This window comes from Penicillium griseofulvum (genome assembly GCF_001561935.1).
Source record: "Penicillium griseofulvum strain PG3 chromosome Unknown contig_80, whole genome shotgun sequence".
NCBI lineage: Eukaryota > Fungi > Ascomycota > Eurotiomycetes > Eurotiales > Aspergillaceae > Penicillium > Penicillium griseofulvum.
In genome coordinates, this window is record NW_024467471.1 from 963,669 (window position 1) to 988,405 (window position 24,737).

The window sequence follows — 24,737 nt, forward strand, 5'->3', positions numbered from 1 at the left end:
CTCCTCGCACACCGGCCAAGAGCAAGTCGAGAACAAATGCAATATGGAAAGAATCACTGGCCAATCCAATGATCAAATACTAAGCACATGCACAAGATCATACATTAGCAGTAGGATCCTCGCGCTCCAAAAACGTAGGATCAGCCTCAATGCGACGCTCAAACTTAGCCCACCAATTATGGAAGCTCTTAAGCGGCACCACATCCTGCCCCTTATCATTCTCCGCAAAGCTAGCGAGGAAATTAAACGCATTCCCAATGATGCGCTGCGCCAGCACCTTCGTCGAGATTTGTCTTTGTCCCGCAGCCTGCGGGACCAGCGCCGTAGACGTCTGACCCGAAGGACGCTCCGCTTCCAGCGCAGCCAGCTGCGGCGCGATATTCTGCGCTTCTTCGATCGAAATGCCCAATGTCATGACGCCTGCAGCGCCGGCCTCGTCGAGCATCTCATCTTCTTCCTCGGCTTCTGAGCAGCGCGTTGTACTCGGTGGACGTATGGTGAAGATTCCTGAGGGTTTCTCATTTGCTAGTGCGCCGATGAAGCGGAAGCCACCTGTTGCGCCGGTTTGGGGGTCTGGGAGTTGGGCGTAGATTGCGGCGGCGGTGTTTGGTGGGAGGGTTGTTCCTGGTAGGAAGAAGACGACTATATCGCTGAGAGATGGAGCGAGGGGGATCGTGAAGGCGAATTTGGTTGCTTGGCCGTTTGGTTGGCCGTCTATTGCGATGATGTCTGTTAGACACGGCCGGCCTGGGACCACGACGGAGAACATGGTGTGTGGTTGTGTGGGGAAGCTTGAGCAGCCGGTAAAGCGGATATTGTGGGTTGAGGGCGTTGAATTATTCTCTGTACAGTTCTTTAAGCTTCTTCAAGCTTCTCTTTGTTCTGTTTTTCGATGACGAAAGTGACATTTAGAGGGGTGCCCTTATCTACGGCCCGATAAGGGTTTGGCTTGGCTAAACAAAGGTCCGACATGTTAACTTTTGACTTTACATTTGGGATATATTTCTGAAATCATGGGCAAATCCAATTTAGAACTGGTGGCTGAATGCGATAAGTAAAGCTGTCCTGACTCGATCACTCCCTCGCGTTTTCGTCTTACACAACGCAGCTTCCCCTCCTATGAGGATGATCGCGCCGCATACACCGAGAACCTGAACAACTACCATGCGTTCAAAGTATCTGGATACGACTGTACACTCGGGTACATCCTCAACTCAGTAGTAGAGAAGTTCCCCTGGTCGGAAAAATGCTGGGCCATCGACTCGACCGCGCAGACCGTAACGCTCGTAACACCCGCCGGAGCCACCCCCGCCCACCGGAGCAAGCTCGTCGAAACAGACATAGCCGAAGCCGTGAAGCAAGACAAATTCGAAATTCTGAAAGGCTGGCGCAACGAGAAATACGCCGTCTACGGACCGGGCGGAGAATTCCTCCTTGAAATGGAGCGCTGCGCGACCCCGCTCTTCGGCATCGTCTCCTACGGCGCCCATCTAACAGGCTACGTGGAAGACGAATCCGGAATCAAGATCTGGGTCCCGCGTCGCGCAAAGAACAAGCAGACATACCCAAGCCTCCTTGATAACACCGTCGCCGGCGGCATGTGCACCGGCGAGACGCCGTTCGAGTGTATCGTCCGCGAAGCTATGGAAGAGGCTTCCCTGCCTGAGGCGGCGGTGCGCGCTGCGACTATCTGCACGGGGTGTGTTACGTACGCGCATGTGCGGGATGTGCGCGCGGGCGGCGAGACGGGCCTCATTCAGCCTGAGGTTGAGTATATATATGATCTCAAACTTGATGCTGAGACTATTCCGAAACCTGGGGATAATGAGGTTGAGGAGTTCATGTTGATGACGGTTTCGGAGGTGCAGGCGGCGTTGGCGCGTGGCGAGTTCAAGCCTAATTGTGCTAATATCATGATTGATTTCTTTGTGAGGCATGGGCTGTTGACGCCGGAGAATGAGCCGGATTTCTTGCAGATTGTTGCGAGATTGCATCGGCGCTTGGAGCACCCGACTGCTTCGCATTGCACGAGGTAGATTATTTGTCTGATAATTTGAGTCATATAGCACATGTAGATATGTTGAACATATGGTATATAGACTTCATTTTCAGATCTGTACTCGAGGGGTTCATTTCCAAATTGTACAATCAAGGCAGTCTTTGTAAGACTTGCGACATGCCCAGGTGAGGTCCATATAGGAAATGATTTGATGAAAGCACGATAAAAACCGCACTACCACCTACTGTAAGCGCGAGGAAGTATGAAAATGAGCCACTAGACTTGGACCGGTTAGGGATTTGAATCTTGAAGGCACTGCCAGGAAAAAGATCAAGCCACACTTGCGCGGCTGCCATCAATTACAGCTCTATGCGGAGTCAACCCGCCCCAAGATGTGTTTTGGTTATCGAACGGTCAAGGCCCATCTCATCAATCCCATGAAAATCACGTTTGTTATGATAATCTATTGGTATTCCCAAATCAAAATGCAAAGAACGCCTGCGCTGCACCCCATAACGATATGAACATCGGTCCGGCTTAAATACACCGACTTTTCCCCCATTTGGGCTTTGCCTCAAGATCAATCCAAGATCCCATCTCATCCTGTGCCAAGGTCGTAAGCAAAAACAGAGAATTCCAACAATGACAAGCCTATTTCTTAAGCAGCAAGTACACGTGATCGATTCTCAGCGGAGCAAGCTTCTTGTAGGGACCCTCCAGGTAAAGCAGCAGACCTCCGAAGGACACGAAGACAGCCCTAGAATGTAAACGTTAGTTTGCGCAAGAACCAAAGAACTGACCCATCAAGGAAACTCACATGGTATCCTTAGTGGCACCCTCTTCAAAGCGGTACACCTTGCCGTGGCAAACATAATCGTAGTCATCCGCTAGGGTCTGTTCACCCATGCTGACCTCCCTCCAGCTGGCGCGAGTGTCCTCCTTGCCGTCGAGAGAGAGAGTCGAGGCCAGAGCGAGGGACAGAGACTCGCCGACCGCACATGGGTACAGCTCAGTGTTCACATCGAGGGTGAAAGTGAGGGAGGCATCGTTGGAGTTGCAAGTAAGACGGGAGACGCGGTCATACTTCTGGGCGTTGATCGAGGTGATCGTGAAGGTATCTTCGAAGAGGAGCGGGTCGGACATGATGAAGGTTGCGACCGCTGGATTTTCGGTCTATGGATAGGGAATGGGGATTTTGGTAGAGCAGGTTATGCGCAGACAATCGCACACAAATTATCGTAGGTTCAGAGGCCCGCAATGGCTGGTTGGTAGTGCGAGAGTGGTGAAGAGAAGAGTTGGAGTCGGAGGTGGAGAGGTTGATCGGAGAACTGAAGCTTTTTTTTTCTGCCGCCTTTTGGTCCCCGCCGATAACGATTTCGTTGGCTTGACATCAGCTCCCTAGTTAAAGCTTTACTGGGTTGGTTTTATTTCATTTGAACTTCTTCGCCATGTCCTTTCGCAAACGAAACATTGGTCTTTCTCCTGGAGTTGACCGCAACGCTGTTCCCAATGCTGGCGCACAGCCCGCTACGCCAGAAAGCACGCCGGGCATTCGCCCCTCCCCCGATGATGGACGACCAACAACCTCGACAGGAACTCGCTCTCTAGATAATCTTCTTGCAGGCCATGCAGGACTTCCAATGGGAAAACTCTTATTGGTTGAAGAAAACGGAACTACAGATTTTGCCGGCGCATTGCTGCGTTACTATGCCGCAGAGGGTGTCATCCAAGACCAGAAGGTCCATGTGGTTGGAGTGCCAGAGCAATGGGGCCGAAGTTTGCCTGGTCTGATCGGCTCGGCGGAGTCCCTGGATGAGAAGAGATCTGACAGACGCAAGGATGATCGTATGAAGATTGCATGGCGATACGAGCGATTGGGCGAGTTTGGGGCTGTTGCTGGTTCGCGGGGTGGTGAGTATTGAAACAAAAGACTACTGATAGCTTCGATATGCTGATAGATATAGCCCCTACGAATCCTGCGGAACAGGATGCAGCAGCAAAAGAAGCGCCCGCTTTCTGTCATGCCTTTGATCTCACGAAACGTCTCACTCATCCGTCCATCACAAATATGTCCTTCATCCCACTCATGCCTTCAAAAGAGTCACCATTCCTCGCCATCCTCAAACGACTCCGGACCTCAATCACATCCAGTGACACTAATACAATCCACCGTATCGTCATTCCTTCACTACTCAACCCCACAATTTACCCGCCGAACGCCTGCCAACCCGAACATGTGATCCAGTTCTTCCACGCTCTCAAGGCACTGATGAGTGCGCACAACACGCGCGTGACCGCAATGATCACCATTCCTCTGTCACTCTACCCCCGCTCATCGGGGCTGGTTCGCTGGATCGAACTACTCTGTGACGGGGTCATCGAGCTTTGTCCCTTCCCGCACTCTGCGGATGCGATGGCTACCTCGGGAGCGGCGACCTCACAGGAAGAACCACCGCAGGGTATGCTCAAGACGCATCGCCTTCCAGTTTTGCATGAGCGTGGAGGTGGAAGCGATCAGAATGTTGGAGAGGATTGGGCGTTTATTCTGAGCCGTCGGCGATTCGAGATTAAACCGTTCAGTCTGCCACCAGCCGAGGGAGACACAGAAGCGCAAGATGCGTCGGCCCCAGGCGGAATGCCCAAGAAATCAGATCTCGAATTCTGAGACGCTTAATTATCTCTGTGGTTACCCCAACTCAATCATCCTCCTCAAAGTGTCGTTGGGTCCCTGGTTCTGCTAGCATATCGTCCATCTCGATCTGCTCGGACATGGCAGGACCTGAATTGGCCATTGTGCGGAGGTAGCTCGCTCCATATCCGTCCATTACTGGTCGCATAGAACGGAGGCGATTTCCCAGGCACGATGAAGCTGCAAGCCATGCTGTTCGGTGTTAGTAATGCGGTCGCGACTAGCTATCTCAGGATGCTGCGTGATACTGACCGACAAAAAGCAGCAGTGGTGCAAAGAATACCAGGAACAGCAGTAGTAGGAAACCCATGATGCCTTATAAAAGAAGAAATATAGAATATTCAACGAATGCCAATGAAGATGATGATAAACAATGATGTTCAGCAGTTCGCTTGCCAAGATGACTATTCCCAAATAGGGTTAGCGTATAAGCTCAGCTTTTCCTTTTCTTCTTTTTTTTGGTTTTTCTCTTCTTCTTTTCTTTCTGCAATCAACCCTGGCTTTGCTGGTCAAATCCAAAGATCTTGGGTGTTTGATTTTATGTTCTCGACACTTTAATACTTTTTTAATGGTAAGCTTTCCCTCTCGTCTTCTACCATCTCCCCCACTCGCATGATTATTTAACTACAATCTGTCAATCCCCTGAAGCTCTTTGATACGTCACTGAGCGCTTGCTGAGAAACGTACTGGAAAATGAATTGCGATCCCAAAATTTACCTTGCTGCCTGCATCTTTGCATTTTGGACAAGTGCTAACAGTCCTTGCCATAGAATTCTTGAAAAATCCCACAAATCTCAAATCAGAAAGAAAAAAAATATGGATTTCCAACCAGACCTTCCAATTCCGATCTCCTATGTATCCGGTAGATACCTGTTGTTCTCAATTGACGCCGTGACGTACCTGCGACGTGAGCATCACATCTGCGGTGTGCTCATCGGGACTCTGCCTCAGATCCCACAGCAGAATGTCTTTTTGGGTCTCCCACTCGAGCTAATGCCCGAGGAGGCACGGCTGTTAGTGGACAAGGGTGTAGCTTGCATCGTAGACGAAGCCAAGGCACACGACGGCATGAACACCCTCTTAGAAGAGGATCGCAGACGGTACCTCCGCGACCTCGAATCCCAAGGCCTGCATATCTCGCGCATCCAATCGGACCGCAAAGAGCGCAACAGGGAACAGACATTGAAGAAAATAGAAGAAAAGAAAGCAAATGCCAAGGCCAAAGCCAAAGCCAGTGCTGCCGCCCAGGCGGCTCCGGTTCCTGATGAGCCCACTTCCGCCTCGTCGCCGAAGAACGCTGCCATCGTTGACCTATTCAACACAGAGGCCCGCTCATCGTCTCCATCCGCCGGCTCGATGAACACACCCCTGCAGGTCGCAACGGCCATTACACCCGCAACATCTTACCCGCCTCTTCCCACACCTCCACCATCGACTCACCTTGCCGCACCCGCAGTGCCACCCTCTTATCCTCTCTTCGCCCACCTCCACTCCAAAGGATACTTCCTCTCTCCCGGTCTGCGATTCGGGTGCCAGTACATGGCCTACCCGGGTGACCCACTTCGTTTCCACTCGCACTTCCTCGTGGTGTCCTACGACTGGGACCAGCGTATCGATATAATGGATCTCGTTGTCGGCGGCAGACTGGGCACCGGTGTGAAGAAGGGTTTCTTGATCGGCGGAGCACAAAAGGGAATCAATGAGGTTGATTCGGAGGCTGATCGTGTGGATACTGTGCGGGCTTTCAGTCTTGAATGGGCTGGAATGTGAAGGATCAAGGAAGTGAAGGGTTTCATATCCTTCATTGTTTTGATATCCCATCTATCAGGCCTATGGCTTCGATTTGCCCTTTCAAGGATTGCATGGCTCATGCAACGCGCTACTGGGTCGTCCTTGCCTGCCTTCCGCTTACTCGAACCAGATGCACACTTTCTACTGTGCCTGGTCTCATTGAACCGGGAAGAAATACCTCGCTGGCGGTTTAAATCGTCCTCGATCAACGAAGATCAGATGACATACCCGCCCCAAAGGTGCTCTATCATGACAGCAAGGCTACCATCGGGGCTCCCTTCGAGCGACTCGGTTCGGGGGTCTAGAGGGCAAACAGCGTGTGGTTAAGAAGGGTCGTCATGTCTCTGGTCTATTCGTGCATTGCCCGACGCGAAATAACATACCATATGACTATGATTCCATTCGCAGAAAACTCTTCATCAAATAAACATTTACATATTACAATTATCCTGGTAAATCTATAGATCATGTCACAGTTATAAATGGTATGTTTCGCCTGTTAGACATCTCTAGGCGATTAATGTGGTAAATTTGTTCATAAACATCGTTATTCCAATTGGCCGTCCTCCCCGACGTTTTGATGGGTTCGAGCTGCAACTTTGCGTTCAGCGCTCTTTCCTTTGCTGTGTGGGATGCCACATTGCGCTCTGCGATATCACTGTGGTATCATTCAGTGGCCTTGATGAAACAAGAACGAGTCTAACTTCATGGAACACCAGCGTGTCTCCGCAAAGTATAGTCATGAAGCTCGAAGCCCAGATACTCTCAGTAGTATCAACCTCATGACAGGATCGACTTGCAACTCTCGAGGCCGCTTCACAATTGAGCAATCAATTCCATCGATATTGAATCGACAAAAACCGGACAGAATGATCTCAGGATCCCCAACTCAAATGTAATCAATATTCCTCCACTTGAACTTCTTATTAGCTCTATCCACAGCCCGATTCTCAAACTGGTTCCCATGCAGCTCAAAAACCAACGGCATAGCTTTATCATCCTGCTTCTGATCTCCACCCTCCACAGCCAAAGGCACCGTAAACCTGAAAACAGTATGCTCCTTGGGTATAGCTATACAAAAGTCAGCCTCTGAATCCCCACCATAAATCTGATGTTCCCCAAACTCACTCTTCATCTCATCCTTCTCAGTAACAATAACAAACGTAAACTTAGTATCCCGCACCACAATCCCCTTAACACCAACCCTCCCAGCACATCCACTCCTCACAACCTCAACCTCAGCCCCATGGTAATCCGCACTAACAAGCTTACTCCCATGACTCGTAGGTGAAACATGCCCATGTGGCGCGCCCTTCAAATCCAGGATCTCCTGCATATACCCGACCCACAGCTCATGCAGGCCTTTGAAAATGGCATATTTGCATTCTTCCTTGGGGAGGTCGTATAAGCCTGATTTGCGCTTTTCGCGCGCTGAGAGCGGGCGCGGCTTTTGGTGGCGGAGGAAGTAGTCTTTCTTGCGGAGGCGGTGGAGACGGCGGCGGGAGCGGTTGTCCGAGGCTGAGGGGGAGGTTGCGCGGAGGAAGAGGGGTTTTTGTTTGATGCGTTCGGTGAATTGTTGCGTTGCGCTGTCTGGGGAGTGGGCGCGGGAGAGGAGGGTGTGGGCGATGTGGGATTTTGGGGCTGGGGAGGCCATTTGATTATTTTGGATGTTGGTTGGCTCTTATTTTGGAAATTCTTTTGTTAGGTTGTGGATGGGAGATTGGAGTTGGGGGAATGTTGTGGTTGGAGAAAAATTATTTGATGTCACACGATAAGATATGCCGTTTACGGTGTATAGATCTATGCTATAACCACTTTGTATACATTATTTGGACTTATTCTATGTTTTGTATTCTATTTTTTACATTCTAATTATTCTCGGATGTTAGACTGTCTCATTTCAGCATGGGGTTAAATCGTCCCTCGGCTCTTTGATCTTCCCCGCATATATCAATCGTCTTTGAGGTTTATATATCGCAGACCCTTCTATAGGTTTGTAGTTTGACACATCTAAAAAAACTTTGAGATAGCTACTGTCTACTAGGAACTCCCCAGATTTTGTTTATACCAACATGCAGTCCCAGGCCAATCAAAAAGACATTCCAAACAACTTCCCAGGGATTCCACCTTTCCCAGATGACGTCTCTACAGCGCCCCTTCTTCGACTATCGTCAGGAAAGCTGCTAGCAGGTGACCCTACAGAGCACGAAAGACTATTCCAAGCATCTACCGATATCGGATTCTTCTATCTCGATTTATCAGACTCAAAGCAAGGCACCTCACTCCTCGACGACGCAGATAATCTATTCCAAGTCGGCGAGAGCCTATTCGAGCTGAGCGCCGACGAGAAAACACAGTATGATTTCAGCGCACAGAACTCATACTTCGGATATAAAGCCCAAGGAGCTGCAGTGGTTGACAAACAAGGGAATCTCGACCGAAACGAGTTCTACAATGTACGTCAACACCAACACCCACCTGAACTTCGTAGCTCAACTATCTCAGGTTTCCAAAGACGACATTCTAGGCATTACCAATCCCCTCCCAGCCCCAGAGATTCTGCATAAAAACCGATCTAAACTGGCCTCATTCATGCAAGGGTCCCATGAAATCGTAACCCTAATTCTGAACACCCTAAACGACCAACTCACCCTACCAAAAGACACTCTATCCAATCTGCACCGCCAACAAGCCGTAAGCGGCAACCAGGTACGATTCGTTAAAGCCCCACCACAGCCAGTAGACGACCGACGTACGGCAATGGGCCAACACACCGATTTCGGAAGCGTGACTGTTCTCTTCAACCGACTGGGCGGACTGCAAGTGCTTCCGCCGGGTACTGATGCCGAATGGGTATATGTGCGCCCACTACCTGGTCATGCCATTATAAACCTTGGTGATGCAATGGTTAAGTTTACCAACGGTCTGTTTCGGTCGAACATCCATCGCGTTGTGGCACCTCCGGGGCTGCAGGCTGAGTCGACGCGGTATAGTCTTGTGTACTTTGCACGACCCGAGGATAGTGTGATGTTGCGTCGGTTGGAGGGGTCTGATCGAATTCCTGTTTTGGATCAGACCGAAGAGGAGATTAGTAGCAAGGATTGGATTCTGAGACGGGGGTTAGGGCGTCGGGTGGATCGTGTGGATGATTTTGAGAAGGCTGCGGGGACGGAGCAGCTAAGTCGGAGGATCAAGGCTTAGCGTTGGATGTGAATAATCAATATGAATCTAGTGGGTTACGTGTTGGACGCGTTGCAAGTAACGTTAACGTGCGTGCGAAAAGGGGATGGTAATCTCTGATCTATAACCGTCAATAGTCTGACGAGTCGATCATACGACTGATAAGAACAAGACATCACCCGTTTCTTCACCCTTTCCATATCTGGAAGGTGCACATTTTCAATTGAGACTATTTGTATCTCTCCCCTGAAACCACGAGAGTCGATCATTGTATTTTGTGTGTATTCGTACGACATAGATTGCTAATCAAAAGCGCGATAGGCTCGACAAGGGGTAAAACTAGTAGAAACTACTGAATCCACCAAGCTGAAGAGACCACATAACTACACCTCTCTCGGTAAGAGGATCTACTCTAAATCAGCCCTCTGACCCACGACAAACTTTAAGTAGATTAAGGAAAATATATCCCTTGAACGGCTGGTCTCTGGAGATACGACAGCTCCGATTCTTAAACCCGGTACTTTGGTAAAGACAGGTGGAGAGAATCTAGACTTATCGAAGACCCCTGTTCCTATATTTGTCATATTTACCGCAAGAAGGATGCCTCTATGCGGAGTACTCCGGACGGAATACGGAACTAAGATGTGCGATCCGGCATAATATCATTCTCCCGAAACTAGAATATGGTACGGAATAGTACATATTCCATGGTGCATAGCGCATCCGACATCGTGGGTATTGACGTGCCAAGATCTAGATGTAGTAGGACGGTCTAACCTGATTGAATTGGCTACATACAAGGCTGGCACTACTTCGTAGATATTTACAACATGACAGCCTGTTCTCATATGTCGATCCAAGATCTACTTCGTGGCTCACATTGAACTGTGGCGACTATGTACTGTATATACTAGTAGGGGAGTTATTTATTCCTAGTGATAGTGGGATGTCGATCGTTTTGCCATCTCTGCATTTCACCGCGTAGAGCAATGGAGACCGCAATAGCTTCTTAATTAGGTTAGTTGACCGTTGAAATGCATAGTCTCCAGGCCCCGGCCATTATTATTTTTTTTTAACAAAAAAGACACGCTCAATTCCCGGTGTTCTGGAACCGGGTTGTTCACTCCTAAGCGACCCCCTTATTTACATGGATGCGCTAAAGGTACTTTTGATTGAATCCTGATATAAGTAGCCGTACTCCGTCCGTATCCAGCGGGATTTGAGGCAAACCCCGCGACCCAACAATCTGAATTGTGACGGGTAACCGTCTCCGAGATTCCGGTTATGCGTTTTTATGCAATAACTGACAGGGGTAAAGTACTTTTGTTTAGATATTGAAAATATAGATCTTGCCATTTGGACCAAATAGAGAAGGTCAAAAAGGTCATCGGATGCAAAACTCCCAAAAGCAGTTTCACGTCGGAAAAGACTATTAGCGGGCTAGAATTCCCTAAACCAATAACCACTATACACTATATTCCCCCACTATGCACCATCTAATCCCTGTAAAAACATATATTATGCGCATTATGCAAACCAAATCCTCGGTAAATTCCTCATGCACCACCCCCAACTAGGGTACAATCCACATATATACAAAATCAAAACGGGTCGGACCGTCCAAACGGAGCCACACGGTGTTTGCTACCCGCCTACCTACTCAATCCACTGTTTCAAAAGTCGTATGATGTCCCGGCCGAATCTAGCGCATCCCCGGAAGAGTTCCGGTTTGTGTTTACCTTCCGTGGCGCTGTGCCACCACATCATTTTAGACCGGGGAACAAGGCGCTGCAGTTGTGTTGCTGGGATCGGAGAAGGCAGAAAGTACGCACGATGTAGGAGTACTAGGCAATTGCACATGCAGATGGTAAGGCATGACGTAGGACTTATTAATTGATTGGGAATAAAGCTGGAGGGGTTTGCTGGAATGTACAGTTTCATAGTATGGATTGTGTATATGTGTATGTATATCACATGTCTGCGAATTGTATAATGACGTCTGATATCCTAGAATTCCTGGTCTAGGTCCTGTGCCGAGTTTTATGTGCGCATCCGACTATCTTCCCTTACGTGTACACCAAGCCATACTTCGATATTTAAAATATGTGTAATAAATGATATGCACGTCATGGACGTCATGGGAATGTACACATCGGGATCCATGCGTATGTATGTGTAACCTCGAAACCGGGAAAAGGCGTTGGTAGTTTCTGGTGAAGAGTGACCCCGGTCAGGGATATTGGTTTCATTGCAAGTTAATACCATCCGATATAAGTGTAAGTTATGTATGTTCTGTCCTGGTAGGACCAACGGTATATAAAATAAAGCTATCATCGGGATAGATCAAATTGAGACAGTATGAACAACGTGGAGACAAAATCAGGGGGGAAACGGGGGATATCATAAAGGATTGTGTTGGTCGGATGAGAAATCGGGTAGACTGTTCCAAGCTCAGGCCGTTTCGGCAATACCTGGCTCTTGTTCGAGCGCCATAGCTGCTAGCTTCTGTTCAAGACTCTTCAGAACCTCCGGGCTTGTTTCTGGTTTAACCTTTTTAGCTCTAAAAGAAAATAAACGTTAGCAAAGTAATCCCGCATATAGTATAGGGTTGTCATCACGTACGGGATTCGTATAGTTTTCTCACACTTCACCTGACCACAATTCGAACAAGTATCCACATTACCCTGGAACCAAGTCTGACAGACATGACATTCATAGTGAATTCTGCGACGAGGCTTCTTCCACGTGCGCTCGGGTCGAGGTTTAGGCGGATCCGCATCACCCGGATAGCCATCAGGGTATTTATCGAGTTTAGCCGGGTCCCTGGGGCAGATCTTGCAGCGCACATGGCTACACTTCGGACATTCCTTGATGCCGGGGGTATAGAGAGAAGTGCAGACGTGACAGTAGCGATGAATACGCTGGCGCACTGGTCGATGGACGAAATCGGCGCCGCCCGTAGGCGACGGCATCTTGAGGGAAATTTCCTTGGTGGTGCTGAGCTTGAGGTGCGAGGTCCTGGGGAAGAGTCGTTCGTAGGTCTCTGGCATCTTGGGCTTGCGGGGTTCGCCATCCTTGCGGGCGGGAGGGTAACGGGGACACTTTGTGCAGCGAGTGTGCTGGCAATTGACGCATACTTTCTCTGCGCCGAAGGTTGTTTCGCAGCGGTGGCAGGTACGGCGCACTCGCATGCGGATTGGCTTCGTTACGCGGGTTACCTGGAGGTCGGTTGGTGTTTTCCATTCGCTGGTGTCGATGGTTAGGCCGTATTTAGCGAAGAGAGCGCGGGCCTTTTCATTCTGGGTTGTCTTGAAGTCGGTGTACATAACTGGCTCTGGGAGGGTGATATCCTGGGCTGGTGCTGGTGCTGATACTGGTGCTGATATTGGTGCTGATACCGGTGCTGATACTGGTGCCAGTGTTGGTGTTGGTACTGCAGCCGGTGCAGGAGCTGATGCTGGTGCCGGAGCTGGTGCAGTTTCTTTTGCACTGTATTTAAGTAATGTTAGTATATAATGTTGAAGTAAAATGCTGTATATCATACGTTTCGGCAGGAGCGACTACTCCAGCTACAGATTGTCGTTTGGAAATTGACCGAGGACGAAGGACGGTCTTCATACGCTTAAGGTATTTAGAGAAGCCCTCGGGCTTATCTCCACGATCATCTTGAGACATTATTCAAAATGGCAAATATCCAGAGCCAGAGTCAGAAGTGTGAAGAATAGGGCCAGAAGGGAAAAGGGACAATCCTATTATTATAGAGAGGGAATATCACCCGTGGACCAGAGAGGGTAAGTAGCGTACATAAAAAAAGGTCTAAAGCTCAGACGTGGGGATTCCGAGACTGTGGTTCTCTGAATGGGTTGGGATTTTTTATTTTTTATTATTTATTATTTTATTTTTCATTTTTTTATTTTGCCTTGAAATGTATTTTTGTTTTTATGTTTTTTTTTTCTTCAGATTTATGTATTTCTCCGAATCAGGTACATAGACTAAAGTATTTCTCCATAATAACTATTATTAAAAGATACTGACTATCATGTACCTCTAGTTATAGCCCTAGTAACTCTGACATCTCCCATTTAGTCTCTGATGTGCACTCCCCACTCTTTCTCCTCCAACCCGGTGACATTTAAAAAAATAAAATGGCTTTGGCCTCGAAAGTCTCAGGAGATTCTCTGTTGTATCTTATACCTAGGTATCCGGGAAATGTCCATTTAACTGGTAACACAGCATGGGTCCCCCCTGTTTCTTGGCACGTCATTGGTTCTTCTCCCGACAACGTTTGTGTTATACAAAAGTACGTTCCGTACAACATAGAGTTGTGTTGTATTGTGTACTCCCGTAGATAGTTTCCATTTCAGGTCTCGAGCCCAGTGGGCCAGACATCTCTGGTTACGGCAGCACCCGCCATCCCGGGCGTTTCCAAAAAGAGTTAACTTATTGGTCTATCACGGAAATGGTTGAGGGGCATTAACTTCCTTTTGAAACAGAAATTTGAATTGCCGTGGAGATCGTGAGCTTTTTAAGTTTCTTTTTTTGTTGCATGTACTCCATACATTGGTACAACATGGAATATGTACTTATCTTATGATGTATTATAACTTATTATAGATTCTTATTTCCAGAGAATATTCCCTTTATGCTGACTAAATTACTGTGAAGAAAACCATGCAGAATCTGTGTGGCAAAGTCCAGCCAAACGGGGATCTCTCCTTTGGACTAGGGGCTATGCGTGATGCATGACACGGGGATCCCAAAGCGCAAACTACAAAAGTATAAATACGGAGAGTTCGTAACTTACGTGAAGGAGAATTCCAATTTTAAAAACTATAATGAACTGTGCTCTTAACAGAGGGAAAATCGAAGCGAGTTCGACTCGGTACTGCACTACTGCAACTGTTCAGAGAGGCGATTATCCCGATGGCTTAGCCAATCCACTTACCCCTGCAATAGTGGGCTTAAAAATTGATTATATTATTTTTTATTTTTTATAAAATTCGGCAGAGCCAGCCCCTCGGGAAAATAAAAGCGAATTATCGAAATTTCCCTGTGGAGGGAGAAAGTGGAGGTCGAGCCTTGCTGTATACATACATAGTGTGGTATTGGCTGGGGGCTTATAAGATATATGTATTTATATATACTCTGTATACCCCCGTTCAAATGAAAATCTACTTCCAAGGTTACGGAGTAGATCATACTCCGTATAGTGCAACATATGCACTTATCCCGGGTTTTATGCAGCATGACCCAGGTGTACGGGAGTAGAGACCTAAATACGCCCGTATATTCTGTATGCTGTATATATCCCACTGCACAGGCATGTATCTTCTTATCTACCAGTACTTATACTCCCAGTACCTGTGCACTGCATATCAAATGTTCCAAATATGCATGATCACTCCCGGGGCAATGGCCCCCGGGCCAAAGCTACGTAAAGGCGGATGACACATCCTCCTTTCCACCGCCATCTCGGACCCTTGTACCACCCCATTGGTACTATGTATAAGTGAAAAAAATTAATTCTCCTAAGTGTAAAACATTGAACTGCACATAGTAAAGTATAAGTTTATTTGAGAATTTTATAGACATGTTTAATCTGCACAGACACCAAACCTACTAAATTCTAAACAAGAAATTAGCGAACGGTGGAGAGAAAGGACATTTTCGTAGTGGGCGATCACATTTACAGACCAATCAACCACTGCCAGATATTGCATGTCCACTTCAATCCACACATTGTAACTGAGCAAGAGAAAGCCGCCAATTGTATCAATGAAAAAACTCGGAGTCTTTTTCGGCCACATACGCAGCGGGGCGGAAATCATACGAGCGTATAAGCTACCGCCTACGATGATCGACCCCAAAAATCTCGAAGGATTCTGCGCTCGAAAGCGAAGGTAGATTCCCTAGTAAATATTAGGTCTAGTTGTATCAATCAGCCCAGGTGTGCATCTGTGGATATGGCTTAGCTGGGGCCCATCGCCCCTCCAGGACTGGCTGATAGTAATCGTAACCCCAAATCATTACAAGCTGTCATCAAGACCTAGGCCATACAGTCAACTGACTGCAACCCAGGCTGAGCCCAGGTGAGCATCGGCAACCCCGGTGACAGGCCTTGGCCATTTTCATCCACAAACTTAAAACAGGACTAATCCTGGAGTTCGTAACTCGCGAGATCTACCACTAGCGGGGACAAACGAACCGTTAAGAACTGTCCGATAGATCACAAATCGCGTTGAACAACGCTCTTGATCGACGGAGTGAAATGCCGGGATTTAGTGTCTAGGCAATTAGGCGCATGTCAGATTTCGAATTCCAATACATTCGACACCGACACAAAGTGTTTCCATGTGGGCTGCATTTGCAAGCCAATCGGATCCAGCGATTCCGTAAAAAAAAGGAAATAAAAAAACGCCCTACAAATCCCACGCCTTGGGTATATGTTTCCAACCCACATGCTCTCCAATCACGAGATGCATTAGCCCCTGGGTGCCTTAATCCGACCCAGTCAGCTTGGACTTGATGTCGATGATGTCTTCATCCGCCTCCACCTCAATCACTCGGTTGACTTGGGCACTGCTGCGCATGAGTTCCACTGCATTTGCATACGACATCCGTTGCATCGGGTTGCAGTTCTCGGGGAGCCAGTAGAGGAGAACATAAGGGACTGAGGGACGGCCGTCCTTCTGTGGAATTTCTTTAGTACAATGTGTGTCATACGGATTAGACAACTTACCGTGGTCATTGGGTAGCTGAGGAGAATGAATCGGGGCGAGGAATCGGGGAGATCATCGGCCAGATCTTCCATCTTGGAGTAGACTTCATCGTCTTGGGGCCGGATCTCCTGGGTCTTTGCATCGATGATATCTATGTGGTACTCGTCAGCTAGTGCGCAGAAAATGATACCGGTATGGCTGCGACTGGCACTATGTACGTGCTGTATAGCCCGGCTTCTGTCGAAATATGGGAGACGTGGGAAAGCAGGATTAGGGGCGCATACAGATGATAGCTTGCGCATCCTTGGCTCTCGATGTGCCCAGACGGAATTTGCGCAGCTTCTCCTTGGTCTCGGGAGAGAACAAATATAGTCGTGAATCAGACTACCATAAGTCAGCGCCTGATACTTGCGAGCAGCTTGGCTATGCCACTCAACCGCGGAAGGACATCTCACCATTTTGGACGTTAAGTCGGATACGCAGGGAAATCAAGTAAACAATGTCGTGAGTTTAGCGCTAAAATGCACTGATAAAGATAACACTGGATATGTCCAACTTGAAAAACGTTGAAGGCTCTAGGAATGTGAGGCCCGAAATGCGGGCGGAGGTTTCCCTTTCCCCCCACCTCACTTTCTCCACGCTTTGAACAATCCAGACCCAACCTCCTCCACCTACATCTTCATGCTCAACCGACTGAATCTACTGACCCGACACGTCTCGCGTCCATTCAGTCCCTATAAACCAACCACCTCCTTCTCGACCCCATCCCTGTCCCTTCGCTCCGCTCCGCCCGCGATGACATCAGCCGCGAACGCGAAGCCCATCCACACGGCAGCATGCCTCATCATCGGCGATGAAGTTCTCGGCGGAAAGGTAATTCAATATCCACAGGCTCCACGAGCAGGATCCTGACATTACCCCAACCCTAGACCATCGACACGAACTCGCCGTACCTCGCCAAGTTCTGTTTCTCGCTCGGCATCGACCTAAAGCGAGTCGAGGTCATCCCCGATGACGAAGAGGATATAATAGAAGCCGTACGACGCATGAGCTCACGCTACGACTTTGTCGTCACCAGCGGCGGCATCGGACCCACGTGCGTACAACATCCATCCCAGCTCCGCATTCAACCCCGTCCCCAGCTCCGCCCCATGCACAACTAACACATGTCACAGACACGATGATATCACATACTCCTCAATTGCCAAGGCCTTCAACCTGAAGCTGGCACTGCACGAGCCGGCCTTCGAGCGCATGAAACGTCTCTCCAAACCCCACCCCATGCAACTCAACTTCGACTGGGAAACACCATCACCAGGCCTGACTGCTAAATTGCGCATGGTCGAGCTGCCCTTCGACCCCAAGCTGCCCGCCGAGTCGCAGGCTGTGTTCGTCGCAGATGACTTGTGGGTGCCGGTCGCGGTGGTGAATGGCAATGTGCATATCCTGCCTGGCGTGCCGCGACTCTTCGAGCGGTTGCTGCAGAACTTGAAGCCGCTCCTTATTCCCCGCTTGACGGACCCTGAGGGTAAAGGGACGTTCCGGTTGATGATTAGCACGCCGTTGCCGGAGAGTGCGGTGGCGCCGTACTTGACTGAGCTTGCGGCGAAGGTTGAGTCTCGGGGGATCAAGGTTGGCAGTTATCCGCGGTGGGGTAAGAAGCGCAATACTGTTACTTTGGTTGGGGCGGATAAGGCTTACATGGAGTCGTTGGTTGGCGAGGTTGAGGAGAATGTTCAGGGTAAGCTTGTTACCAAGGAGGATGAGTTGGATGCTCCGTCCGACCAGGATCAGGTTTTCAGCCAGTAGATTGGTTCTTACATACATTGCGACGTTTAAATACGTGTGGCACATGAGCATAGCAATCTGATATGTGTATTTTAGAGTCAAACATGGAAATGTTGACCAGGCTAGGTTATCATGAAGCTATAAGTGAGATTGATGCATCCAGAACACCCAGGATCTAGATCATAGCAGCCCTGTGAAGAGGTCATAGAACCTTGATATAAGGTACCGAACCGAGTAGATTGCACTATCGGGGATAGATACCTAGGTAGATGGGCATATATGGTACGCAAAGCACTCGAACAATCATACCAGGACAAGCTCAAAACCAAGGTACATGTCGCAACGATGGAAAGCAATCCACCATGCCATGAAAGAACATATATTGACAGCCGTGTCGTGTGGAACGACAAATAATGATAAAAGGCGATAGATAAACACCAGGGATCTTTCGCAAAGACTTGAACAGTAAATCAAAAAAGGGACTAAAACAAAGACGCAATCGGACAACAAAAGGGGAATCAAAATGTTTCGTGAGACGAGGTTGGGCGTCAAGGTCGGCAGTCATCAAGAATGCGAGTTTGAAGAACCCACAAACATCCGTAACACAAACGACAATGCCACTTCTTTGGTATTTTTTTCTGGTTTGGTTTGGTTTTTCTGTCGAGCTTGCAATATTGCTCCGTATTTCCCTGATCTGAGGATTAAGGCCAAAAACAACATATCTTTCCCAAGGGATATAAAATCCTTTCCGTTCTGGTTTCGGGGATTCGCGCGGCGGATCGTTTTTGGTATTGTTTTACATGATGACGCACTTGGAGCAGCAGCCGGCGCTCTCGCCCGGTTCGCTCACGTCCATCTTGCCCTCTGGTGCGCGGGCACCGAACGCGCCGGAGCCGGAGGGGTAGGAGGACATTTCCTTGTTGTAGCGACGGATCTCGCGGACGAGGTCGTAGAAGGCGTTCTCGACGTTGATGCGGGACTTGGCGGAGGTTTCGATGAACTTGCAACCGAACTGACGGGCGAGCGCTTCGCCCTCTGGAGTGATTGTTAGCGGGATTCGGAATTTGGGATTCGGATTTTGAGACTAGGAGTTTCAGGGGGGGGAACCACATACCCTGCTCGGAGACCACACGCTCCTTTTCCAAATCACACTTGTTGGCAACGACAATGATGGGGAAGTAATCCTTGTCCTTGACGCGCAGGATTTGCTGTTGGAAGGTCATGATTTCTTCGAAGGATTGGCGCGATGTAATGGAGTAGATGAGAAGGAATCCCTCGCCGGTTCGCATGTATTGTTCTCGCATAGCGGAGTATTCCTCCTGGCCTGCTGTATCCAGGACATCCAACAAAGCGACTTCATCATCGATCACACACTGCTTGCGGTAGGAATCTGCGGAAGAGGATTCCGAATCAGCCATGTTGTTCGAACACCCTTGGGGAAGACGCGATGGGTTCCGCGCGGCTGATGAAACGGGGGGGGGACTCACCTTCAATTGTTGGATCGTACTCGTCTACAAAGTGACTCTGGATCAGCTGGATAGTCAAGCAGGACTTGCCGACGCCACCACCGCCGACAACCACGAGCTTGTATTCTCTTAGGAACTGATAAATAAGGGTTAGCTGTTGGAATGCCCAAAACAAGGATAAACTGCTCACCTTTGAGGCCATTATGAGTTTCAAGTAGAGAAAGTGAAACGAAAAAAAGAGATATTAAGATAAAAAAGGGATCGCAAGATAATTTAAAGCGAAATCCACCTTAGTCCTTTTCCAAAAAAAAACAAAGGGTGGGAGAATTAGGGGGGAGAGGTTGGAGCGGGAAGAAATAAATGGAGAAAACCAAGCTTCCAAGGTTGTTCCAGATGTTCTTTTCTTCCCAAAGATTTTTGATTTTTTTTTTTCCACGTCTGGGGTAAACCAAACAGAAAATATATAATAAAACAAAGAGATCTGTTTACTAGAAAAAATAGAGAAGAGAAAGAAGGGGCGAAAGGAAATTCAGGAGATACCTAAGTAGTGGGGAGAAAAAAGGTGATTGGGTCAGAAAAAGGGGACGCGCCATTGAAGTTGCTTTTGTTTTTTTTTTACAAGCTCTTTATATTACATAGTAGGGGTCTTGTTTCTTCTTTCTTCTATACTACTATTCTTCTATTCTTCTGTTTTGTATCTTGATATACACTTGAGTGTATAGTTATAGCAGCCCCTACTTTACTAATTGTTCCAATCTTTACCTAAATTGTATAGGGTGATTGGCTTAAGCCACGGCCCCATTAAGGAACGTGCAATCAACAACAATATAAAGCGGGGATTCAATTATATTACTTCTCCTTTTTACCAATCTACTACTCCATTGTAGGTCGCAATTACTTATACCTCTCTACAACATGTACAACATCTAAAATATCTACAAGTTCTTCCGAAGTGGATCTAGTGGAGATTGGTCCCTCTTTGGCGCTTTTAGGGGCATCGGTCGATATATTGTAGGGCTAGTTAGGCCCTCGACACCGCATATTCGTCTTGGCCTGGCTTGCAGTAGACGCCCGCCTTGCATAATTGCATCATCCCGCACACCTCTGTCACTTTTCATGATTGGATAGATCGGAAAAATTATGACATCCCACCTTTAGAACCCTGAATCTATTTAATGACGACTAATCTTTTTACTGCTAATGTGCCTACTAACCTGAAAAGGTCTGAGTCACGCCGTTTTTTGACAGATGCAAATGCAGATCGGGAGGTTGATCCGTATTTCCCGTTCTTCGATGTTCTTTAAGGTCTTGTCCATGGCTTATATTAACTTTGACAGGTAACCCCGCGACTTATTGGATCCCCGGAGAATATGTACAGTCACATTTGGCTGTAGATCACTAGGCAGTCATCTACAACATATAACATAACTTCATCATCTCTTGTTCTTTCACACTGGACTCTTTTCCCAATTATTGACTTCTAGAATATTCCAAAAACAACAAACAAATGTCTTCCACGGTTCTTCCCCGGGCGCGATGCCTATATTGACTTAGACGAGACTCTGTTGATTCCCTTCCCATGGATGACCGGAACTCAATTCCTTTCTTCCAATATCTCGCAAAAAATAAAATTCCGATATTATCTGGTCAACATTGAAATTTTCCAATATTCTTAGATGTGATCTGATAGTCACTGAGGCTGCATTAGTTGGATTTTCAATGTGGAAGCCTGATATGATCTGTCAAACGGATACACGGTCTGTGATTGATCATGACTCTGGTGATCGTGCATCCGTCAGCATCCGGCAAGTAGTACGACTATGTTTCCAGCGCTTCGAAAGAACTATGGGATGATGAACCGAGGAGCCGCATAAAGGGATGTGATAGGAAACACTATTGGTAGACATTGTCCACAATATCTAGTGACAAATGCCAGGTCACACAAACGTGATACATACTAAAATTTCTAGAACTAACGAAAGCCGGTGCATAATGTGGAGGAATTGGCATCACGCCAACGGCCGAGTGTAATTTGAAATTGAGGGGCATGGAGAACTAATACTAAGCTCTTTTCTACTGATACCAACCATATTGATAAATATAAAGTGGAATTGTAGCTGGCCTAGGAGATAAAATGATGTGTTTAGAATTTACTACTGCCCTAGAGATTCCTAGCTATTTAAGAAAAGCATATCGAAATTGAACCGCACTCGAATTGACTTGGGACCTGCGGCATCACCAAGCGCGTTTGATGTGCAACAGACCATAGGGGGGTACAAATGCCTGGGCACATGAGCTGCCAGTTGACAAACGTGTCCATCGGAGATTTAAGTACCTGACATTAAAAATTCACCGTAAAGCCTCGAGCTAGCATGCACTCTACCCAACTCGTGCCTACCCAACGCGCAGGGAAAGCAAACTGCCAACAAGCCCAAACTTAAAGACCCCATCCGCCAATCGCTCGAAATGTCTCTTGCAGATCTCAAAGTCGGCGGACTCTATGTCATTCTCCAAAGCCGTCAGGAACCACCCGAACCCAATGAATTCTACTCGGGTCTTTACCTGCACTCGGACTCCGTTGGAGGAATGACATACCACGTCGTAGACACAGGATCAGGTCTGAGACCTGAGCATGAGTATACCGGCGGGATCTTCAACACACCACTTCTAACGGGTCTGTTCCGAATCGCCGATATCACTCGTCCCTTGCATCCGTTTGTCGACAGGGTGATAAGGTCTTACGACAGCAGTCTCAACTGCCCTGGCAGAAGCAGTAATAGCAAATTCTGGGTTTTGAATGTCCTTGCACTACTGATCCAGCCTACGGCTACGGGATGGCTTCCAGTGAACTGTCATAACTTGCCGATCTTGGAGCAGGAAATTCGCGATTGGGGGAATCGGATGTCTCAGAGGTGTGTTTATCAGAGACCCAAACCAATTGGGTCGTCGACTATCTGTGGATTGCCTGAATGGAAGACACAGCGTGAGTTATCTATTTCCTTCGGTGATCTCGGTGTGGGGAAGTATTGATTGACACGAAAGCAATGGAATAGCCGAACATCCTATCTATCCACCAAAATGATCCAATGAGTAGGATTTCTCGTGTCGAGCGCTGATTGAGCAATGCACTTAGTGTTAACAATTGCATATCGTACCTGTCAAATGTTCTAAATATGGCCTGTTATGCCCCACATCTAAAGCATGCCATCTGTAGCCATAGTAGCCCGCTCTCTACCAAGTACCACAATGCCTCCGTCATAATCTCCCTCGGCGGCTCAAGTCCCGTCCAAAGTAGAAACTGGTCAAATGCCTGTGCGAGCAGTGCCTCCATACCCGTAACCCGTGCCACCTCAGATTCTGCTGTGCTGCCGTCAAGAGTGGCGTCTATCTCGGCCTGTACGACATATCGACACACAGCCCCCGATCCTCGAACAACGAAGAGAATTGATACTCCGTCGTTGTTCTACGGGCAAAGTACCGATAACGACTTCTGGATTTTCAAAATTCGGTCTCAAAAAGGTGTTGAAATCGCCTTTCAATTTCTCAGTGGTGGCCAAGGTTTAGCTCACGAGATAGATGCGCTTCGCCCTAGCTTTGTGCAGATCGTAGAGTGTGATTCTTAATGAAAACACTCGAGCAGGGAAAGAAGCTACCGATCACGTACTACATCATTGGGGCGGTGGTCGCCTTTGAGTCACGGACTGAGATAGAGATCATAGTGGCTAATGTCCTCAAATAGTCCCTGTTGTGGCCGGAAAAGGATGTTCTTGAACATGTGTTTTTAAGCGTGGAGCATAAGGATGATTAAGCTGGGATGCCCTTGTGTCGATGTGTGGAGGGGACGCATATTATCATACTAGATTGGAGAGAAGTGGCGTTTGTGGGCTGGGGGGGATCTTCAAACTAAACCGGTAAGGTGCATGGAATGTCTTGCTTAAGGAAACCGAAGAGAAAAGGAATCAACTCCTAGTTACTGTAGATAAAGTGCTACATACAACCTATATTTGAGCCTGTCTATACCCAATGTTAAGAAACTGATTATTTTGTCTAAACATTTTAGCCATTTAAGTCTGAGAAATATATCATCGGAGTCTGACCGGTAATGAACTAAGCCGTCAAAATAATTACCCGACCCCCGCAAACAGGGTATACTTAATGTCACAATCTGAACTGACAATCTACGCCAACTGAGTTCCATCATGCCCAACTTGCACTCCTTACCCGAAGGAACCTGGCCAGAAAATGCCATGCGCAACAATGGCCCAGATAACCTGGTACTCGAACGTGCGAAACTCCGCGAGCTAGCTGAGGGATGGCCTTGCTACCGGTAAAAACAAACCTACAAGAATATTTTCTGATTGTGACTAAACAACCCTTACAGTGATGCCTGTGAATGGGAGAATTTCGAATCAATCTTCCACCCAGGGGCATATGTCTACACCACCTGGTCCGGCCGAGTGTCCTACCTGGACTTCATAGCGGCCTCTAAAGCGGGGATGGACAAGGGTGCATTCATCATGCACCGATGTCACGGAGTGACTACAGATATTACATCTGATGCGAGTCGCGCCGTCACAAAGATGAAGGCAACTATCACGCAGCGATTCACAATCGACGGTATAGAAGTGGATGCGGAGGCAGATTGCCGTTTTTGTTTCTTCTTCGAAAAAGTGGATGGTCGCTGGGGCGCGCGGTTTGTGCGACATTGGTATGAGAAGGATAAACTGTTGCCTGTGATACCGAATCACTTCCCTGACATTGATGTGGAGAAGCTTAACTCGTATCCCGAGGGGTATAAGTGTTTGGCATACTGCCAGGAGCTTACTATGGGGGTCTCGGTGTTGAGGGATATGCCTGGTCATCGTCGACATGCTGGGACTGTTTGTGGGGAGAAGCATGATTTGTTGTATCGACTTGCTAAAGAGTGGTTGGATGGGAAGGAAATTGATGTATAGAAGGGTGAGATGCCAGGAATATATCTTAGCAATACATACTGATAGAAACATTGATTGAGCTGAAGGCTCTGCTAGAGCTTCTTCCAAGACGCGACACCGTCCTACACATGCTGATCAGGTATATCTTGACCGTTAGATACTTTTGTAACT

The 24,737-nt window shown here is 48.0% G+C and overlaps 13 protein-coding genes across 13 annotated transcripts; 7 read left to right on the forward strand and 6 right to left on the reverse strand.

Annotated features, from left to right (window-relative positions):
- Positions 1 to 97: 97 nt before the first annotated feature.
- Positions 98 to 769, reverse strand: PGRI_013810 (OPI10 family protein; the record flags this gene model as incomplete). Its single annotated transcript, XM_040789094.1, has 1 exon — positions 98 to 769. One exon carries the CDS (start codon positions 767 to 769, stop codon positions 98 to 100), a length of 672 nt encoding a protein of 223 aa, XP_040646047.1.
- Positions 770 to 1,013: 244 nt separating this feature from the next.
- Positions 1,014 to 2,036, forward strand: PGRI_013820 (thiamine pyrophosphokinase-related protein; the record flags this gene model as incomplete). Its single annotated transcript, XM_040789095.1, has 2 exons — positions 1,014 to 1,054; positions 1,109 to 2,036. The coding sequence occupies 2 exons, from the start codon at positions 1,014 to 1,016 to the stop codon at positions 2,034 to 2,036; spliced, it is 969 nt and encodes a 322-aa protein (XP_040646048.1).
- A 614-nt stretch (positions 2,037 to 2,650) lies between these two features.
- PGRI_013830 (DNA-directed RNA polymerase core subunit RPB8) lies at positions 2,651 to 3,142 on the reverse strand (the record flags this gene model as incomplete). The annotated part of the gene is made up of 2 exons (XM_040789096.1): positions 2,651 to 2,756; positions 2,817 to 3,142. The coding sequence occupies 2 exons, from the start codon at positions 3,140 to 3,142 to the stop codon at positions 2,651 to 2,653; spliced, it is 432 nt and encodes a 143-aa protein (XP_040646049.1).
- Positions 3,143 to 3,447: 305 nt separating this feature from the next.
- On the forward strand, positions 3,448 to 4,664 carry PGRI_013840 (elongator complex protein 4; the record flags this gene model as incomplete). The annotated part of the gene is made up of 2 exons (XM_040789097.1): positions 3,448 to 3,910; positions 3,964 to 4,664. 2 exons carry the CDS (start codon positions 3,448 to 3,450, stop codon positions 4,662 to 4,664), a joined length of 1,164 nt encoding a protein of 387 aa, XP_040646050.1.
- Positions 4,665 to 5,504: 840 nt separating this feature from the next.
- Positions 5,505 to 6,458, forward strand: PGRI_013850 (tRNA splicing endonuclease subunit SEN34; the record flags this gene model as incomplete). The annotated part of the gene is made up of 1 exon (XM_040789098.1): positions 5,505 to 6,458. One exon carries the CDS (start codon positions 5,505 to 5,507, stop codon positions 6,456 to 6,458), a length of 954 nt encoding a protein of 317 aa, XP_040646051.1.
- Positions 6,459 to 7,368: 910 nt separating this feature from the next.
- Positions 7,369 to 8,133, reverse strand: PGRI_013860 (RNase P/RNase MRP complex subunit; the record flags this gene model as incomplete). The annotated part of the gene is made up of 2 exons (XM_040789099.1): positions 7,369 to 7,550; positions 7,608 to 8,133. The coding sequence occupies 2 exons, from the start codon at positions 8,131 to 8,133 to the stop codon at positions 7,369 to 7,371; spliced, it is 708 nt and encodes a 235-aa protein (XP_040646052.1).
- A 418-nt stretch (positions 8,134 to 8,551) lies between these two features.
- PGRI_013870 (putative oxidoreductase, 2OG-Fe(II) oxygenase family) lies at positions 8,552 to 9,680 on the forward strand (the record flags this gene model as incomplete). The annotated part of the gene is made up of 2 exons (XM_040789100.1): positions 8,552 to 8,935; positions 8,985 to 9,680. 2 exons carry the CDS (start codon positions 8,552 to 8,554, stop codon positions 9,678 to 9,680), a joined length of 1,080 nt encoding a protein of 359 aa, XP_040646053.1.
- A 2,430-nt stretch (positions 9,681 to 12,110) lies between these two features.
- Positions 12,111 to 13,334, reverse strand: PGRI_013880 (uncharacterized protein; the record flags this gene model as incomplete). The annotated part of the gene is made up of 3 exons (XM_040789101.1): positions 12,111 to 12,219; positions 12,282 to 13,148; positions 13,204 to 13,334. 3 exons carry the CDS (start codon positions 13,332 to 13,334, stop codon positions 12,111 to 12,113), a joined length of 1,107 nt encoding a protein of 368 aa, XP_040646054.1.
- Positions 13,335 to 16,156: 2,822 nt separating this feature from the next.
- PGRI_013890 (GMF family protein) lies at positions 16,157 to 16,836 on the reverse strand (the record flags this gene model as incomplete). Its single annotated transcript, XM_040789102.1, has 4 exons — positions 16,157 to 16,348; positions 16,399 to 16,547; positions 16,663 to 16,762; positions 16,834 to 16,836. The coding sequence occupies 4 exons, from the start codon at positions 16,834 to 16,836 to the stop codon at positions 16,157 to 16,159; spliced, it is 444 nt and encodes a 147-aa protein (XP_040646055.1).
- Positions 16,837 to 17,173: 337 nt separating this feature from the next.
- Positions 17,174 to 18,187, forward strand: PGRI_013900 (flavin adenine dinucleotide pyrophosphatase; the record flags this gene model as incomplete). Its single annotated transcript, XM_040789103.1, has 3 exons — positions 17,174 to 17,251; positions 17,308 to 17,474; positions 17,554 to 18,187. 3 exons carry the CDS (start codon positions 17,174 to 17,176, stop codon positions 18,185 to 18,187), a joined length of 879 nt encoding a protein of 292 aa, XP_040646056.1.
- Positions 18,188 to 18,962: 775 nt separating this feature from the next.
- PGRI_013910 (Ras family protein) lies at positions 18,963 to 19,834 on the reverse strand (the record flags this gene model as incomplete). The annotated part of the gene is made up of 4 exons (XM_040789104.1): positions 18,963 to 19,201; positions 19,281 to 19,598; positions 19,654 to 19,768; positions 19,823 to 19,834. The coding sequence occupies 4 exons, from the start codon at positions 19,832 to 19,834 to the stop codon at positions 18,963 to 18,965; spliced, it is 684 nt and encodes a 227-aa protein (XP_040646057.1).
- A 2,264-nt stretch (positions 19,835 to 22,098) lies between these two features.
- Positions 22,099 to 22,662, forward strand: PGRI_013920 (uncharacterized protein; the record flags this gene model as incomplete). The annotated part of the gene is made up of 1 exon (XM_040789105.1): positions 22,099 to 22,662. One exon carries the CDS (start codon positions 22,099 to 22,101, stop codon positions 22,660 to 22,662), a length of 564 nt encoding a protein of 187 aa, XP_040646058.1.
- A 1,169-nt stretch (positions 22,663 to 23,831) lies between these two features.
- Positions 23,832 to 24,587, forward strand: PGRI_013930 (putative pathogenesis associated protein Pep2; the record flags this gene model as incomplete). Its single annotated transcript, XM_040789106.1, has 2 exons — positions 23,832 to 23,959; positions 24,014 to 24,587. The coding sequence occupies 2 exons, from the start codon at positions 23,832 to 23,834 to the stop codon at positions 24,585 to 24,587; spliced, it is 702 nt and encodes a 233-aa protein (XP_040646059.1).
- Between the last annotated feature and the right edge of the window lie 150 nt (positions 24,588 to 24,737).